This window comes from Hyla sarda, chromosome 3, assembly GCF_029499605.1.
Source record: "Hyla sarda isolate aHylSar1 chromosome 3, aHylSar1.hap1, whole genome shotgun sequence".
Taxonomy (NCBI): domain Eukaryota; kingdom Metazoa; phylum Chordata; class Amphibia; order Anura; family Hylidae; genus Hyla; species Hyla sarda.
In genome coordinates, this window is record NC_079191.1 from 204243695 (window position 1) to 204262009 (window position 18315).

The window sequence follows — 18315 nt, forward strand, 5'->3', positions numbered from 1 at the left end:
ATAACTTGATATAGCACAGAGACAAAATTAAAATGATATGACTTTACATGTTCTCTCAACTCCTATAAGATCTTCACTTTCAGATTCATCAGGGTAGATCGCAGTCACAAAGACTTCATATGGTGTATCAGAATCAAGGTCTTCAAATACCAAGGTGTTCTTTTCTCCTTCAAGAATGGTCTGTAATCACATAAGTATATGTTTTAGATGGATAGACATATGTACACATTCCTTTTAAGTCTCTTCTGAGGCCGAATGTTTACCTCTTTCTTTCTCTCTGGCTGTCCAACGGGTGCCCAGCTTATCCTGTACAATGCCACATCAGGTGCACCATGGTCCCAGGTCCCTCTAAAACTGTCCTTAGTTGTTTCTGAAAATCTGAGGTTGACTGGTGCCGGCACTGGAGCTGTTAAGGTTGAAATACATAATTCATCAGTGATTTTACAAATTATTTTGGCAAATTACTGTTATTATGAAACCATCTTTGGAAATTCCAAAGAAAAGTGCATTGTAGGAGATGGGCAAAACCTATATATAAGCTCCTTGTCTATTTACGGATATTTTGATGACAGTGGGATGATAGCCATGGACTATGTCACTCATGGTTCTCCAAAAATGTTCTTATTAGTGTATCAGTCCAACATACATTGTGAAAAATGGATGAGAAAGAGCATATCCCCTTTTATCTGAATATAGAGTTCAATCATATATAGATATGATTTTAATAACACAATCTACACTACACTCAAGCATATTGAATGGGGGTATATCTAGGTTATATAAAGTTATAGAAAGTTGTATTGGGTTATTGTTTTTTGTAATGGGGTATATCTAGGTTATATATATTATGGAAAGTTGTATTGGGTTATTGTTTGTTTGTAATGGGGTATATCTAGGTTGTATAGAGTTATAGAAAGTTGTATTGGGTTATTGTTTTTTGTAATGGGGTATATCTAGGTTATATAGAGTTATGGGAAGATGTATTGGGTAATTGTTTGTTTGTAATGGGGTATATCTAGGTTATATATAGTTATGGAAAGTTGTATTGGGTTATTGTTTGTTTGAAATGGGGTATATCTAGGTTATATAGAGTTATGGAAAGTTGTATTGGGTTATTGTTTTTTGTAATAGGGTATATCTAGGTTATATAGAGTTATGGAAAGTTGTATTGGGTTATTGTTTATTTGTATTGTTTGTAAAGTATTGCATTAATTTATGCAACCGTGAGTTCTACACACCTGTGGTCCCTTGTGTAAAACGTGGAGGAGAAGATAATCCATCTTGCATTACTGCAGTAACACTGACATCATATAGAGTTTCTGAGAAAAGGTCAGTTAAAGGAGTGCTTGTTCTTGATCCATCCACTTCCACCTAGCCCATAAAAATAATAAAGAACTATAAATTCCCAGTAGATGGAGATATGATGATAACTAGCTGTGTTCTACACAAAATTTTATCTTCATAGGTAACTTTGAGGGTAAAGAAATCATGTATGATCCTATGACAATTATAGACTATTGTAAAGAAAGGTAAATAAATCAAATTAACGTTTTTGTTCAAAAGTTATAGATATTAAAAAGAAAAGCAATTGTAAAGTAAAAGCAAAACATTTCAACCCTGTAGCAAATAATTTAAAAGCCTCCACCGACAGACAGCTATCACTGTTGATTCTTATTATTAAGAGGAAATAAAATTCTGTCTACAGTAATGATTTGTATGAAACAATACATATATAGTATATATATGTATATACCTCTTTGAAATCTTCTTCTGCCTCTGCTTTGTACCTCACTATATATTTTCTGACATTTCCAGGGGCAGGATCCCACAACACATTCATTGAGCTATGAGTGATATCTCGAAGTCTTACATTTCTAGGACCTTGGACTGGCACTGTTAAAAAGAAATGTCATGTTAAATATATAAATACAGGGTAGCAAAGTACCAACTGCTAGACTCAATTTCAACATTCCTAAATTCACTGTACTGTTGACTCAAAGATGAGTGTAGTTCTTCACTTTTTCCCTATTTAAAAGACTTGCATTTGTCTGTTTGGCCATGCAAACTGTGTATGTTTATGGGAGGTTGGGAAGAGTAGTTGTAAGGCTCTTTGCTGGATCGGGCAAAAAAACATGTACAAAAGTGAACACCATGTTGAATGTTTCCAGCAACGTTAATCAGGTTAAATCAACGTTAAAAATCAGGGAACAAAAACAAAAAACAATATTTGATATTTTCAACACCTTTAAATTTCTAAATATTCCTGTTATTTACCAATATCACGAAAAGATAAAATTCCAGTCCTTATTAGAGCTATGAATTATACTGCTGTGGATATGGAAGATATTCTGTTAGCAGAGTGGCCATTTGGGAGACCCTTATTCAGTGTAGTAAAAAAATATAAATTCTTACGTGTGACTTCCTGAGCTGTGAGTGGGTCACTGGTAAGATCATCAACAAGCGCATAAAGAGTCAATGTATACTCAGTGTTTGGGAATAAGTTCTCCAGTCGCACGTCAGTGACTGATGCATCAAAACGTTCCTGGAATTGTAAAAGTAAATTAATTCTAAATAACATTAGATAAATACTTGCACTTTAGGTATGGTAGTATTAGGATCCATTACATGAATACATCCCCAACAATAATTAGATTAAATAACTATTATCATTATTATTAATTACGGTATTATTATGCCTGGAATTTCAGCATTGATCAGGACCTTTTTTTTCACGTTATCATCTCAGTCTATGTTTGGTTGGATGATAAATGATATTGCGGAATAGGTTAGCGGGTAAAAAGAAAAAAGAAGGGCTTAAAATGCTTGGATACATCAAAACCAAATAGGAGTGTATCTAGTATGTATCAAACTGAATGTACTGCCATGAGTGTCTGTCCAGCCAATAAATAGTTCTTTGGGATCTATGTTTTACTGCTTTACACATGGCAGAAAAGTACTGGCTGATATACAAAGCCCCATGAAAGTAGATTTCCTTAAACACATTATCATATGCCACAAATGCTGATATTTTATTTGCATTGGCTGTTGAAGCCACATTCCTCACCTCTTTTTCTGTAGAAGGAACAGTAGCATTGACAGGCTCATATAACAACTGATATCCAGTAGCCCCAGGAGCCGCTTCCCATCTGACTCGCATTGTTGTTGTTCCAATGTCGTAAATGTTAAGATTTCTGATGTTAGGGATGGGCACTGTGGAAATAAGTACACTCTTGTTACTATGAATGTGTATTTTACTACTCTTTGTTTCATAATATTTGAATTGTTAACTGCCTTATTGTTGCAATGTTTGGTTATAAAGCACATTGGAGACATCCAAAGAGTTATAGGAACAATTATGTGTACTACATTTGTATCTTTACAAGATAAGGTCACCTTTACAAATGGTTAATGTTAACCAGTAATTACGTATTATAGCACATTTTCTGTAAAACCTTCTACATGTCCCCCACTTTAGTGGAGTCAAGAGCATTTTATTATAGGGGCCGGTGAGTTACCAAGCTTTCGACTGGATGTAGCAACCAGCATTATTATGAATTCAGCTCTGAATAACAATAATATGATCTAAAATTTAGGATCAGTACAAGATTAAGAATGCAATACAATTTACTTTGTATGTAGATTGTATTTATATTTTAAATGTAAAAAGATGTTTAGAAATGAATCTATACTTCACCATCTATCATCATATTTGACCTTCTTTTTAAGAGTGATTATTCTATATTATATGTTATATTTTATGCTACAATAACATAGAAAATGTATATGTAATCTAAATCATTAGAAGATGAATAGGTGCAATAATTCCTTTTGCTATCTCAGCTGGTACAAGGACGGAGTAATAAACCCCATGGCTGGCAACAATGACATCATATTTGCTTCTTCTTCCTCTGCAATCAGTGTAATAGGTTTTGACTTGTTGCTGCTGTCAGGTCAATCGTGCAGGTCAGTCCTGTGCACTGAATGTGGTTTGCGTTTTTTGGGACCAGATGTTTTACCATTTTTTTGCTGTATGAATTTTTAATCACTTCAACCTTTTGAAAATGGAGACCACATGTACTAAAGTGTCTCCAGGAAGAGTGATTTCTAGGTAACTCTTTAGACAGTGTTTTTTGTCTAGGAAAGGTCCAAAAATGTGACCTACACAATATCTATCAAATGCTCTGTGACCATTTAATAAATTTGGTGCTCGTACACATTACCAGCACACAAAAAAAAGGTGTAAAATCACTTACACCCACAATGATAAATGCCGGCTATTGAGTAGAAAGTCACAGATTTTTATTTGGGCCATAAAATTACCTAAAGCATGATGGTAGCAGGGTCGCCAACTGTTTGTAAATTCCTGAGCTGTCTGTAAAAAGCGTGATTCGTGTTTGTTTTATGAAGCTGAAGGAGCTTGTGAAGGTGAATGTTAAGGTCAACCCTCATTGCTTACTATTTGGAGAGGGAGTATATTATATTTTACATGTGTTATTAAAGAGGTCCTCTGATTACTTCTCTCCATGATGTGCTCTCCCTGCTCTATTGGTGATGTTACAAACACACTACAGCCTCAGGTATTGACTGCAGTGTATTAGGAACGTCATCAGGAGAGCAGGGAGAGTGCATCATCAAGGTTAGTAAACAGTAAACCGTGTATTTTTATTATTTTACTCCTCTAGCAGACTGTCACTTGTTTTTATTTAAATAGAAGAAATACTTTATCAATGAAAAAGAGCAATGGTTATGTCAAAAATGAGTTTTACTACAGATAAACTTTGACTGTATATCCTATTAGGAAAATAACCTATTGTTAACACTGACATTGTACAAGAAGTGATTTGACATTAAAAATGTAGCTTAGGCCTATTCACATATTTATATACAGCACCATAATTAGTTATGTAGGACTATGGGGGTCCAGGTGTATGTTAAAAAAGCAGACTGGTACTCCATATTGGTACTCCATAGGGACCTGGCAAGTGGGATGGGGGGAGGGATATAGGAAATAATATATGTTTGGTTGTATGGTATTTATGTTATGTGTGGTTTGTATAAAATTGTAAAGAAAAATGAAAGAAAAAATCAACATGGGTACAATATACCTTAATTTTAGTATGTTGTTTTACAAAATCTATGGAAACTTACATGTAGTTTCTTGTCCAACCAAAGGATCACTGCTTTCTCCTTCTACCACTGAATATACTTTGACTTCATATTCAGTTTCAGGTTTTAGGTCAACCAGTACTGTTGACCTATCATTCCTGCTAACAGTAACCTGCAAAAAGACAAAATAGAAGGTAAAGACAGGCAGAATGGCCAAGGATTGTTGTAAAGTGAAAAAACATTGTAAAGCAGTTATCGATTTATGCAGGATAGTAGATAAAGTAGTCATTAAGGAGCAAAATTCTATACTGCGAATGATTCTATGCCTTCATCGTGCCTTCCCTTTCCACTATCATAATGAAAATATAATTGACCCAAGTGTGCCCTTAAAACCAGTATTTTAAGAACAAGGCTTTATTCATATTGGGACCTCTGATGGGCAGAAAAAAAAAAAAAGTTTGACAGATTCTATTTAAAGTCAATGCAATCTGTTAAGATTAGTTACAAAACAAGTCCATTATATTAATCATGGATCCTCTAAAAACAAAAAAGTAAATGGAATAAAATGAAATTCTCTGATATAGTCCACTGTTATTTACAGCTATAACTTTTGTTTCTATAACAGGCAGTGCTGGCACTTTTATTAGTGGGAATAGGAGGGAATTTCCTATAAAAGTAAATACACTTACATTAACTTTTATAGGCTTTATAGAACCACAATGATGATGTTTTTATGTAAAACAGCACATGCCTTCTGTGGCAGAAACCTGTACAGTCAAGACAAGGATTAACCTGTACAAGAGCAATATATTTTGTATAGGCCCCTCACCGTTTGGGTCCTGCCTCCAGCTACAGGAGTGTACTCCACTCTGAATCTGTCTACACTGTGAGATGGTGGAACCCATGTGACTCTAAAAGATCGAGGTGTAGGTTCTGAGGTCACCAGGTTTGATGGCGGTTCCAGAAGATCTGCAACAGATAAAACATTATAAGACATATCAATACATTAAATGGAAACTATAAGCCTGTATGAGAAAGATTGTGCTGTGCATGTGATATGTATTCTAAGCATTGTGGAAACAGGGAACGTCTATGAACAAAAATGGATTGAGGGTCAGAATTAAGCACTATAGGTGATTGTGAGAAACTTAAAACAAAAAGGTAACTGCTGGCAGAAACAACATTGTGTGTGTGAGATCAAATACAATAAACCATTTTTCTATAATATTTGCCAACAGTACATAAAAGAAGAAAGTCTCTTAGGTTCATACTGGTGTGGTGCAGGCAGCTGTAGGCAGTGAATAGTCATAGTTGTGACCCAAATTTACATAACAATAATTCTGTATAATGTACCCAATGTAACAGAAAAGGTAACGTACCTCCTCCGCCCTTAACACTGTTACACAAATTTGTTGTAACGGGCTCGACAATGTTGGTTAGCTGGTTGAAATCATTGACATTAAAGACATAGATCTCATCAGGATCAGTAGCAATTTCTTTCAGTTCATTTTCATCTGCATTTTTAATACCTAACAAAATAAAATGACAACATTAGTAACATTGTTATGAATCCAATACATTGTATATATCCAATCGGTATACTATACCTGTCTACATCTATCCATCTATCCTCTCATCCATCCACCAATCTATCTATACTTCTACCATATACAGTGAACAATGACAGGGGTCTTGGTATACATCTGGGTACTGATAATCTACATGTATCATATGCCAAGGAAGATGCAAAACTGAGAGAGTCACTGGTAGAGAAGGATTTGGGTGTACTTGTAGATTGTATACTACATAACAGCAAGCAATGACAGGGGCATAACATTACTGCTATAACTAATAGCACAAAGTGAACTACCACAATAGCAGCTCTTAATGTTTTTTTTTTTTTTTTCACGTAGGTGCCAAGTAAAATTTGATTCATTACGAATTCGAATATAGTCACGATTCAATCCCGCAAATTGCTTCATTAAACTCCATTTAGTGCGGTCCAGGGGCAGGGCATCTAAAATGGCGGATCCGCATGTGACGACACTTGGAAGGCGGGAACAAGGGTCGGCGGAATGACCCTGAATCACATGCAGCATGCAGCCTATCAGCAGCCAGCCAACCCTGTGATGTCACAGCCCTATATAATTGGCAGCCATATTGAGGCCAGTCATATCAGTGTTTTATTACAGAGAGAGAGGGACGGACAGCAGTGTTTGTTGCACATAAAAGCATTTTTACAGCAACGATTCACCTCCCAATCACATTAGCATTCTATTGCAGAGAGAGAGAGTGCAGTGTCTGTTTCACAGAAAAGCATTTTTACAGCAGCAATTCACCTCCCAGTCACATCAGCGTTCTATTGCAGAGAGGGACAGAGAGCAGTGTGCTGCACAGAAAAGCTTTTTTACAGCAGCGAATCACCTCTAGCCCAAATCCAGCCTAGAACCACTGATAGGGAAGGGAGTGAGATTGAGAGTGCAATTTTGGGTGTGGTACACAGTGACTGTGTGCTACAGAACTGGTGTGTACAACAACTGAAAAGCTAATAGTAGCCAGCCAGTTAAGGTGAGCAGAGCACTAAAAGTGTATTGTTCTCTATTAAGTGTAACCTGTGCATACATCTAAGTGGTGTACCATTTTGTTCCTGCTCCTGTTGCGTACTGGAGCGCATTGCCCTCCCTTCATAAGCGCATACCCCATACGTACATCTAAGTGGTGTACCATTTTGTTCCTGTTAAAGTCTTAAGAGCCTAGTTACTGTGAAAGGCCAGGCAAAAGTACACACCTGCTGGTGTTGTAGACAAATACTGTTTTAAGTGTAATGGAGTATCTCATATACGCACTAAGTATGTCAACAACCCATCTGCCATCATCGATTGGTTAACACGGTCATCCACTTCATCACAAATGACATCTGACACCCCCAGTCAGCAGTTTGTGGGTTCCTCAGACACAACCCTCAGATGGCACGGCCTGAGAGCAGTCCCTGTCCTCCCATTGCCTCTGTCCTATGCTGTTCCCTCCCCCACAGAAGTATCTTATGCTGTGGGTTCAGCTCCACTATTTAGTGAGGACGATCTAAATGACAGTCAGCAGCTACTGCCCAGCCAAGAAGTGGAGGAGACATCCACCACTTCCTCTGCTAGGCAGGCAAGTAGTGATGAGGAGAGTGACGTGGGAGGCGGTGTTGCGAGCGTTCAGGCTCCTGAAGCAGACACTGTTGAGGAACCTGAGGAGGACATCAGTGACGTGCAACTGCATGTTGCCCGTGAGGCAGCAACGGAGCCAGCATGGTGGTAGCATGGTTGGCAGTCAGCATGATGGCAGAAGTGGAAAGTCTGGAGCCAAACATGCCCGGGGTAGCCTACCTTCCCATAGGTAGTGGAAAAGGGGTTCCTGGAGTCGGCGGCAGTAGCAGTCAATCAATGCGGACTGTTGGTGGGAAAATCAGCTACTCGGCGGTGTGGCAGTTTTTCATCAAGCATCCGGAGGATGTTAACCTGGCCACAAGCAAGATGTGTCGTAGGAAGCTTAAGCGGGGCCAGGTTCCCAATGTTGGCACCACAGCTTTTATGTCAACACATGCAGCGTCACCATAAAACGACCTGGGAGAACCGTGGCTCCGATGTGGTGGTCCAGTCTGCTGCATCACCCAGTGGCACGCCACTCCCTGTTTCATCCAGCCAAGGTTCTACCAACTCAGCCGAAGGGAGCTGTGTGTTATACCCATCTTCAGTCGCTCCAGGTGCTCCTGCTCCTCCTACTTCGAGTCAGTCATTCCACCATCAATCCATCGTCAAAGCCATGTCCAAGAGACAACAGTATGCGCCCACTCATCCAACGGTGCAGAAGCTGAATGTGCTCTTGTCCAAGTTGATGGTGCTGCTGTCCCTCCCTTTTCAAGAGAACTGATGGCTTGTGCCGAGCCGAGGTGGAGAGTCCCAAGCTGTCATTTCTTTGCGAAGAAGGCAGTACCAGCCCTGAACAGTTTTGTGGAAAAGAAGGTGGGCCAGTCCTTGAGCCTGTTGGTGTATACCACAGAGCATGGCAGCGCCGACGTGTGGAGCTGTAACTACAGTCAGGGACAATACATGTCCTTTACGGCCCACTGGGTAAATGTGGTTCCTGCACAGCCACAACTTGGACAGGTCACGCCGCTTCCGCCACTACGCTCTTAGGCCGTTGGTCCTGTGACAGTGTGCGACTCCCCATCCTCCCCTATACTCAGCCTCCACTGCACGGACAAGTCTCAGTGCCCCTTCAGCATACCATGTGTGCAGGGCACGGCAGTGTCACTCTGTTATTCACATGGTTTGCCTTGGTGAACGGAGTCACACAGGGGAGGAACCACTAAAAGTCATTCATCAAGAAATCTAATCATGGCTTACTCCGCGAAAACTGGAAATGGGAACCATGTTGAGAACATCTTGTCTGCGCTGCGAAAAGGAAGCCTGAGACATACGCCCTGCATGGCACATGTGTTCAATCTGGTTGTCAAGCGGTTCCTGGAGTGTTCCCCCCATCTGCAAGACATCCTAACAATGGGAAGGAAACTTTGCATGCACTTCAGGCACTCGTACACCGCAAAGCACACCCTCCTTGAGGTGCAGCGTCAGAATTGCATGCCCCAACATAGTCTGATTTGTGATGTTGCCACTCAATGGAATTCCACCCTCCATATGTTGGACGAAAAGAGAAAAGCCATCACCGATTTCTTGATGGTCCAAGCGGATAGGGGGACTCCCCTGTGTAACTTCAATGTCAACTAGTGGCAGCTCAGGCCTGCCGCTTGCTCAGGCCCTTTGAGGAAGCCCCATTATTAGTCAGTCACCAGGATTACGGGATGAACGTCTTCATTCCACTGCTTCATTTACTACAACACGTGTTGGAAACAATGGCTGGTCAGGGTACTGGAGACATGGCTCCTACATCTCATGGCCACATGAGCCCTGTGGAGGCTGAAATGGAGGAGGAGGGGAGGGGCACAGTGGAGCACAGTTAAGTTTTGCGGGATGGGCTGTTTTTCTAGTCATCTGACAGGAAAAGAGGAGCAGGAGCAGCTAGAGTAGCTAGAGGGTTATGAGGAATGCGAAACAGAGGACTCAGACACATCATGGCAGTATGCAGTGGAGATGGAGGTAGGGAGTCCCTTCAAGTAACTTGCACAAATGGCACGATGCATGCTCACTTGCTTGTATAGAGACCGAATTGTCACCATTCAGCAGCGGGATGACTTCTGGCTCTCCATCTTATTGGACCCTGGCTACCGACAAAAAATGGGGGCCTTTTTTACACCTACTGAGAGGGAGGACAAACTGGGGTGGCAGGAGCAGTACCAGCTCCATCAGCAGCAGCCTGGGCCTACATTCACTGTTGAGTAGCTTTCTTCACCCAAATAGTAAATCAATTCATCAGCAGCAGGTAGATCTGGAGCAGGACCTGAACCAGCAGGTGGTGGCATACCTTGACATGACCATGACCAACACACCTTGAAGATCCGCTGGACTTCTGGGCAGCCAAACTTAATTTGTGGCTGCAACTAGCAGAGTTTGCCCTTGAAAAACTGTCCTACCTGGCCAGTAGTGTGCCATCAGAGCAGGTGTTTAGTGCAGCGGGGGCCATAGTAACCCTAAGGAGAACTTGTTTGTCCATGAAAAATGTGGAGAGACTGACCATTGTGAAGATGAATCAGGCATGGATCAGCCAGGATTTCCATCCACCAATGCCTGATGAATGAGAGTAGATTGACCATGGTGTCACACCAATACTTCACAATAATGGATAGTGCAAAACATATTTAAGGTGCTGCTCCCCTGTTACAGACATTCCTCGGCATCAGACCACAAGTAAGTATTGAGGATATGCATTAGCTAAAACTTTGCTTTTCTTAGGATAAAATATATGGACCCAAACTTTTTTTGAAATCAAACAAAGGAAAGGTGTGAAAAAAAACACCATGTGCCACCTACACTACAATGTATTGATGTGATACAAAGACCTCTAAAAGGTAAAAGAGAACAATATAGGGTCCATTGTAGCTGGTGGGGGTAAAAACTTCCCCTGTAAGGCCCTACTCTCGCATTATTAATTCCCTTCTTGGCAAGTGTTACTCGCCATAGGAGCCTTTCCTTATTTCCACCTACAAACACTGTCATTTTACAGGATTTTTAGGTGGAAATAGGGAGAGTTTCCTGTGTGGGGCTCATCTCTAGCTATAAACATGTCAATCCACTGACTAACATCTTTTGGCATCATTAGTTCTATTTTAACTCTTAAACCTTTTTTAAATAGTGACCTTCCAAATATTTAAAGGATTACTGGTCACCAAACTGCTATAACAGCTAAAGAGGTCCTGAGAAATCAGGTTCCATAATATCTATGTTGTTACTGATAGGATAAGAGAAAACATAAAAATGCAATCACTCATAACCATATGCAAACAACTTTCCAAGTGTCCAGTGGGTGTTTCTGAAGTGACTTTTATAAAAGTTTTATGCCAAATGTACATTAGATTTGGCAATACCACATAAGTTTGCCAGTATTTGGACTCTCATTCACCATCAATTCCCACTATATATTAGTTCAGCATATATATTAGATAATCTCTCCTACTGACCACATTAGCAAATTACTATACTTCTTACTTAGGAGTTGTTATTTCAAAATGTTTTTCAGCTCCTGAACTGTGGTTCACAGCATGATAAATAACTTGTATGTGCCAACATTACATTTAAGACAGCAGAAAAAGATGCCAGTCTATGGTGAACATAACATGGGTTCTACAAAACTAAAAGAAATATCCTCATGTGAAAAGGAAAAAAAACTTTATCTGGAACAAAGTGATGTCCATAGTTTAGGATCATCTGGCTGGCAGAACACTAGCATGCTACCTAGATAGTCAATAAGCCAGCCCTACACTCAAGATTTGAGGCTGGAGGAAATCTGGCCATTCAAAACATCACGCAATAAAAATATTCCCTTGGATTTATGCTCTGCCAGCAATATAAATCTGTAGCCAAAAAAAATATATATATATATATATTCTGTTGTCCGCCATACTGTATTGCCTTTAGAGTATTTTAGTTACAGTATGAAAATTATTGGCCATTTTCCAGCAGTCCGTTCAAATTCTAAGATTAAAAGCACATGTTATGTAACAGATCTAGATCTGGCAAAATACGACTTCTATCAAAGAATACTTTTAAAGACAGAAATAATCCCTATTAATTCAGCATTTTAACTGCACATGTAAAAATTGTTTTTGGACAATGGATTTCCCAGACATTCCAAATAATTGTTATGTATTTCAAATGTGTTATGTTTTTTCAAATAACTGTTAACAATGATAATAATTATTATAATAATAATTACAATAATAATAATAATTATTATTATTACATATTCAATAGGTTTTGGGTAATGGTAATCAAATCTTAACATGATGTGGAAAGACATACTCTTGTCTGTATGAGGTCTTAGGGTATGTTCACACTGAGGAATTGGAGAGGAATTTCCATGAGTAATCTGCTCGCTTTTTCCTCTCCAAATCATTCAGCAGTGACATCCCCATAGAGTTGTACAGAATTTCTGCCCCTCAGTTCATACTGAGGAATTTCCTCAAGCAGAATTCTGACGAGGAAGTCTGTTCCGCTTGAAGAAAGAAGATGTTCTTTCTTTCAGGCGGAATCAGCGTTGTTCTCCCATAGAGATCAATGTTATTTTTTTTTTCAGTCAGAAGCATTTCCACGCGGAATTCGTGCGGAATTTCCGCATGAAAAAAATTAATTTTAGGAATACAAATACTTGATACTCCTCCTCCGCATGAGACCTGCATTTCCACGCAGATTACTCGATTTCCGCGCCAATTCCGTGCCAATTCCGCTTGAAATTCCGCACGAAATCTCTGTGAGTTCTTGTGGAAAAGTAACAATATTTTGAGGCAGAAAATTTCTGCTTGATTTCCGCCCCAATTCCTCAGTGTAAACATACCCTTACAGCTGACAATGCATATTAGATTAAAAAAAAACAAGGCTTGAGGGGGAAAGAACTGCTTGTTGAGCTCAGAGGCAGGAATGTGTATAAGGCTCAGATCTGGCGAAGAGTCTAAAAAAAAAAAACTGCAGCACCAAAAGTTCCCAAGAGCACAGTGGCCTCCATAATTTAAAAATGGTAGAAGTTTAGAACTACCAGGACTCTTCCTAGAGCTGTTGTCCTCACCAAACTAAGTAATTGGAGGAAAATGGCCTTGGTAAGTGAAATGACCAACAACTCAATGGTCACTCTGGTTGAGCCACAAAGCTCCTGTATGCTGATGGGAGCAAGATATAGAAGGTCAATCATCACTGTAACACATCAACAATCTAAGCTTTATGGTAGAGTGGTCAGAAAAAAGCCTTTCCTCAGTAAAAGACACATGACAACACACATGGAGTTTGAAAAATAGCACCTAATAAAACCACTTAATAAAAAACGTTTATAAAAACGTGAACAAAGTTGAGTTAAGAGGGGTAAAGAGGCTTGCACCACCATCTCATTCAAGCAGGAAGCTGCAGCACATTTGCCTTTCTTACATCCACAGGTCTAGTGCATTGCTACGGTGCATGCAGGCAAAGTGGCTGTTATGTAATATAAAGTATGCTTACTGAACTGTAGCTTACTGTGGCTTAGGGTACTGTAAGAAGAAATTGTAGCTGGGCATTGTCAGACTGTATTGTAGGAAAGAAGAGGAGCCCTAAGGAGTAGCTATTGTTAGTCTGTACAACTTAAACTTACCAATAGCATACAGTTCAATTCCCTCATCTCTCAGCTTTTTGGATGGTCCAACAATGTCATCCTGTGACTTTCCGTCAGTGATGAGTACACCAATTTTGCGTGACTTGGGCCTCATGCCAACTGCTGCTTTGAAGTTGTTTTGATGGATGAAATTCAAAGCCAAACCTAATAAAACATTTTGCAGAAAATGATCCATCCGCTCTTATTACGTATACCTATAAATTATATATACTGTTAATATCCTTCTTTACCTGTCAAAGTGTTTCCCCCTTTGTAAGGCATATTTGCTATAGCATCCATTAGAGACTTTTTTGTTGCATGGGCATTTAGTTGCCATTCAGTTCTGGGATCTCCACTGTATTGAGCAAGAGCTGAAATGAAATAATAGGTGGAATACAGAATTATGATAGATGCATGAAGATCACTGTATTATTTACTTTACCCATTATTATCTGCTGCCATTGCTTGCCAAAATTCCTTATAAGATTAATTAAATATGCAATATACGAATAAATCACTTTGCATAAGAAGCAATATTATTTGGCATTTTGATGAGTAAGATATTTTAATTCCTAAAGCTCTGGCCACAATGCCATCATAGGTTCTGTTTTCACAGCAGCCATGATGGTTATGTTGGATCCAATATAATATCCTTTTTAACATCTCTGGCCAACAAAAGAGTAAAGGCAACGTGATGCAAAAAACTAGCACAAGTGTGAAAAGAGCTTAAAATGTATAAATATGTTGAGTTTCTAAATTTAGCTAGGTAAAAGGAACATAACATCAATTTCATACTGCCTGGAGTCATTGGAGCAGTCCCCGGTGATTTCTCTTCACCTCACCAGCCCTGTTTGAGTTTACAGGAGATCTGTAAATCAAGACTGGCGAAGCAGCCAGACATCACCGGGGCCACCCTCATTGACTCATAGTTCAGGGAGAATGAGACTGATCCCCTTAATATATATGTGCATTCCTTAAATGTTTTCAACCTGTAAAACTCTGAATAGCATTAAGAGAACAAGGAAATCTTTGTTTTTGTACTGACATGTTCCCGACTGCTCTTATTATCCATTTATTGCTAATTTGGCCTTAAGCTAAAAGATATGAACATTCTAAGTATGGTTGTAGAAATACACTATAACCAAGTACTATGACCTTGTATTCAACAGACACTCAACATACAGATTTTAAAGTGTACCTTTCATCAAAAAAAACGTTTGATATATTATAGATTCATGTATGCAGAATAACTTTCCAATTGAATGTTATTAAAAAATATGCTTCTTTCTATTTAATTTTCCTCTTTGAAAAAATTACCACTAGGGGTCTACCTACCAGTCCTGGCCGAAAGCCCTTTTTATAGATTTCAGACTCATGGTGAATCCTAAATCTCAGACTGCAGCTGGGACACAGACAAGCTCAGCACTGCTCCTTGTCTGTCAATCAGACAGGCTGGAACCAGCACTGTGCTCATAGCACAGCAGGGCATACTCCTGACTGTGCCTTACCTCATTCATTTTACTATCTGAGTTCCGATCTTTCTTCTCTCGACACATGCAGCTGTAAACAGAGAGGAGAAGATACAGAGCTGCCGGCTGCTGTGTTCACAGCCTGTATGCTGAGACACGCCCCCTTCTTCCCTCACACTAGGACAGCTGAATAAGCAGCCAAGAAGACAATAAATTAGGTAGAAAGAGGTTTTGAATGAAAAGAAACACATGGATAGAGTCAGTGGGAGTCAAGGACAGCTGGGGGGGGGGATAAGGGAGAGTTTAGATCATAGGTACTATTTAAAGAAAGTAGTGGTAATAATAACTGCATATTAGAAAGTATTTCGGCAAATCCCAAAAATATGTGTCTGACCTTCCCAAAAGTGTTCTCCCACTTTTTTAACATTCCTGCCAAACAACCAGTTTGCATATTACTTACCAATCTGTACTCTGTCTGGGCCGATCTCAAAAACTTCAACCAATCGAGAGATAAAGGCCCTGACAGTTCTAAAATTGGGCCGGCCAATACTCCAAGAGCCATCAACTAGCAATACTATATCTGCAGCGGCATTAGTTTTGCACTCCAGGCCTGTTACAGTGATCATAGAGAAAGACAGTACATAAATACTATAACATTCATGGGTGACCAGTAAATACAGCACAGTATATAAGCCATACTAATTGTTATGAAGATATTCTTATGTACAACTTAATATTGGACAAGGGTAAAATATAACATTTTAAGTAACTGATTTAAGAGTAAGAATAGCAGATTAAAGTACATGAACATTCCAGGAAAGAAGGAAATGAAACAACAAAAAAGGATAGGAAGTTCCACACTTATAACATAGACGTTGACCACACAGATTACCAAAGTAGATGAACACATTGGCATCTTGTATTTAAATATAAAACATCTACTGGTATAGGTATAAAACAATATACTAAGAATGCTTTGTCCATTGGCAGCACAGTATTCCTTTGGCCTCTTGTGCAGGGTGCTTAGGAGCCATTCATTTAGAGTATCCCTGATACAACAATGACTCGAGAGGCAATGTGATTTCATATATGCTCCAGGAATATAGTTCGGATAGTATATGATAAGATCTAAAAATAAGTTTCCTTCAGCATAAAAAATACCTAAACTTTATCAACAGAACAGAAATAAGTTACAAGTGTTAGAAAGATGCATAAAATAAACTTTTTTTCACTATTACTGTAATTAAAGTGATACATAATGTATATATATATATATATGAAAGAGTTGCGCTATAATCTAGCTTCATCTACTAGTGACATAGAAAAATGCTAAGGAGATACAGTATAATATTAACAAACAGTGCTTGTTTACATCAGCAGGGCCAAAAGTCCACATATCGTACATTCTGTTCAGTTCATTCTTAGACTATTTCCTGAATCTGAAGCCTTCTAAACATGAAAGGTGTCCCAAAATCAATAATAGATTTCAGAAAATAGTTCATATATTTAAAACTAAAATTAAAGAAAAAAAATGCAACAAGACTGTGGAAAACTGTACAAGCAATCACTAGGACTTTTCTTAATTTGACAAAACGTATTTTTCCTATCTTGTTTTCCAAAGTTCTAAATACTTAACATTTGGTTTTATTCCATGCATCGCTAAATGGTGGATAACACTTCAGAAACGTATATGTGATCACGTATTAGGAACATGAAACAACTTGGTGGCAGTGTGCTACATTGTGGGAAACTATATTGGTATTGGTAGGACTAGAAAATGTCATAAACAGTTAACAGCAACCGAAAGTTCTGTTCACACCAGCATCATGGCTTCTATTTATAACAGAGCCAAAACACCTACAGATCCTGATGGATTCATTGCTTATTATCAGGGTTATGACAGCAAAAATAAGAATAATGCTGTAGATTACACTATTCTTACCATCAAAAGTAACAGAACCGATGTGTTAAATGCAAGTGTGAACAGATCTTTAAGGAACTTATATGGACAGACTACTGAAAGCGCTGATCAACTAGATAGGCTTTTGTTTAATGCACCCATTACACTCTTTGGTGGATCATTTGTGCAGTCCTTTACTTCTATTATTTGTTGGCGCACATCTTCTATTACATAGGGAGGTGTGAAGCCAATGAATGAAATAAGCAAAACCATTCCATCAGCCAATAAAAGAGAGTATGCTTGTTCATCGGCCTGTTCATCTAATAATAGCCTTGTGTAATAGGGCCCTAAGCTGTTCATATACATAAGATATGTGTCGGCAAAGCCCACAAGTTTTAGCAGGATCAGCAGACCATGGTAACCATTTGTGCGTGGTCATTTTAGGAGCACCCATTGTAATTCATGGATGTCCAAGTAATTATCCTAAATCCTAAACTAATAGGATTTCTAAATGGTGACTGGCTGTGTATATATATAATTATTATTATTATTACTATTTTTTTTTTTCCATAGTTGAACTTTTAACAAACTTTTTTGCAGGGTGATAAATCTTCTTTCTAGTATATAATTAACAAGAGGCAGCTCATGTTGAAACAGCTGAGCGGGCAAGCTCCGAAAGAGCATTTTAGCTGATGCATAAGAAACAAATCATATTTCGCAAGTCATTCACCCATCTCTATGTACTCTCATTTGAGAGGAAATTACCAGCATCAACAGCAACTTCAGGAGCATCTGACTGAGTTGTCATTTCTTCTCCAACCAAGGGGGCGCTCTCTCCTTTATCAAACATTCCAAAAACATTTACTTTATAGGATGTTGCAGCCCTGCAAAAACACATATTTACATTGAGGGATTGTATTTTGTCTTGCTGCCAAATCTTAAAATATTTTAATCTGCATAAAATAAATTCTAACTAAAATAAATTCTAACTGAATACATGACTCCATAGATTTGCAGAACATTAGTTTACAGCTTCAAGTACATTAAAGGTATAGGCCATTCCAC

General features: G+C 38.7%; 1 protein-coding gene across 8 annotated transcripts in view; it reads right to left on the reverse strand.

The window, feature by feature from the left end:
- COL12A1 (collagen type XII alpha 1 chain) overlaps nucleotides 1-18315 on the reverse strand; it is a 165893-nt gene that overhangs the window by 96665 nt on the left and 50913 nt on the right. For 7 of the 8 annotated variants that reach the window (XR_008891251.1, XM_056565888.1, XM_056565889.1 and 4 more), the window contains 13 exons: nucleotides 18016-18134; nucleotides 15811-15960; nucleotides 14133-14252; nucleotides 13882-14046; nucleotides 6486-6635; nucleotides 5936-6075; nucleotides 5149-5278; nucleotides 3065-3210; nucleotides 2413-2542; nucleotides 1754-1893; nucleotides 1239-1371; nucleotides 264-406; nucleotides 48-180 (listed from right to left, as the gene is read on the reverse strand). Coding sequence is in view for 7 of the 8 variants with exons in the window: in XM_056565888.1 (XP_056421863.1) it covers nucleotides 48-180; nucleotides 264-406; nucleotides 1239-1371; nucleotides 1754-1893; nucleotides 2413-2542; nucleotides 3065-3210; nucleotides 5149-5278; nucleotides 5936-6075; nucleotides 6486-6635; nucleotides 13882-14046; nucleotides 14133-14252; nucleotides 15811-15960; nucleotides 18016-18134 (1799 nt within the window). In the remaining variant the exon portion in view is untranslated. The remainder of the gene's footprint in view (nucleotides 1-47; nucleotides 181-263; nucleotides 407-1238; nucleotides 1372-1753; nucleotides 1894-2412; nucleotides 2543-3064; nucleotides 3211-5148; nucleotides 5279-5935; nucleotides 6076-6485; nucleotides 6636-13881; nucleotides 14047-14132; nucleotides 14253-15810; nucleotides 15961-18015; nucleotides 18135-18315) is intronic. The other variant, XM_056565894.1, reaches the window with a different exon arrangement.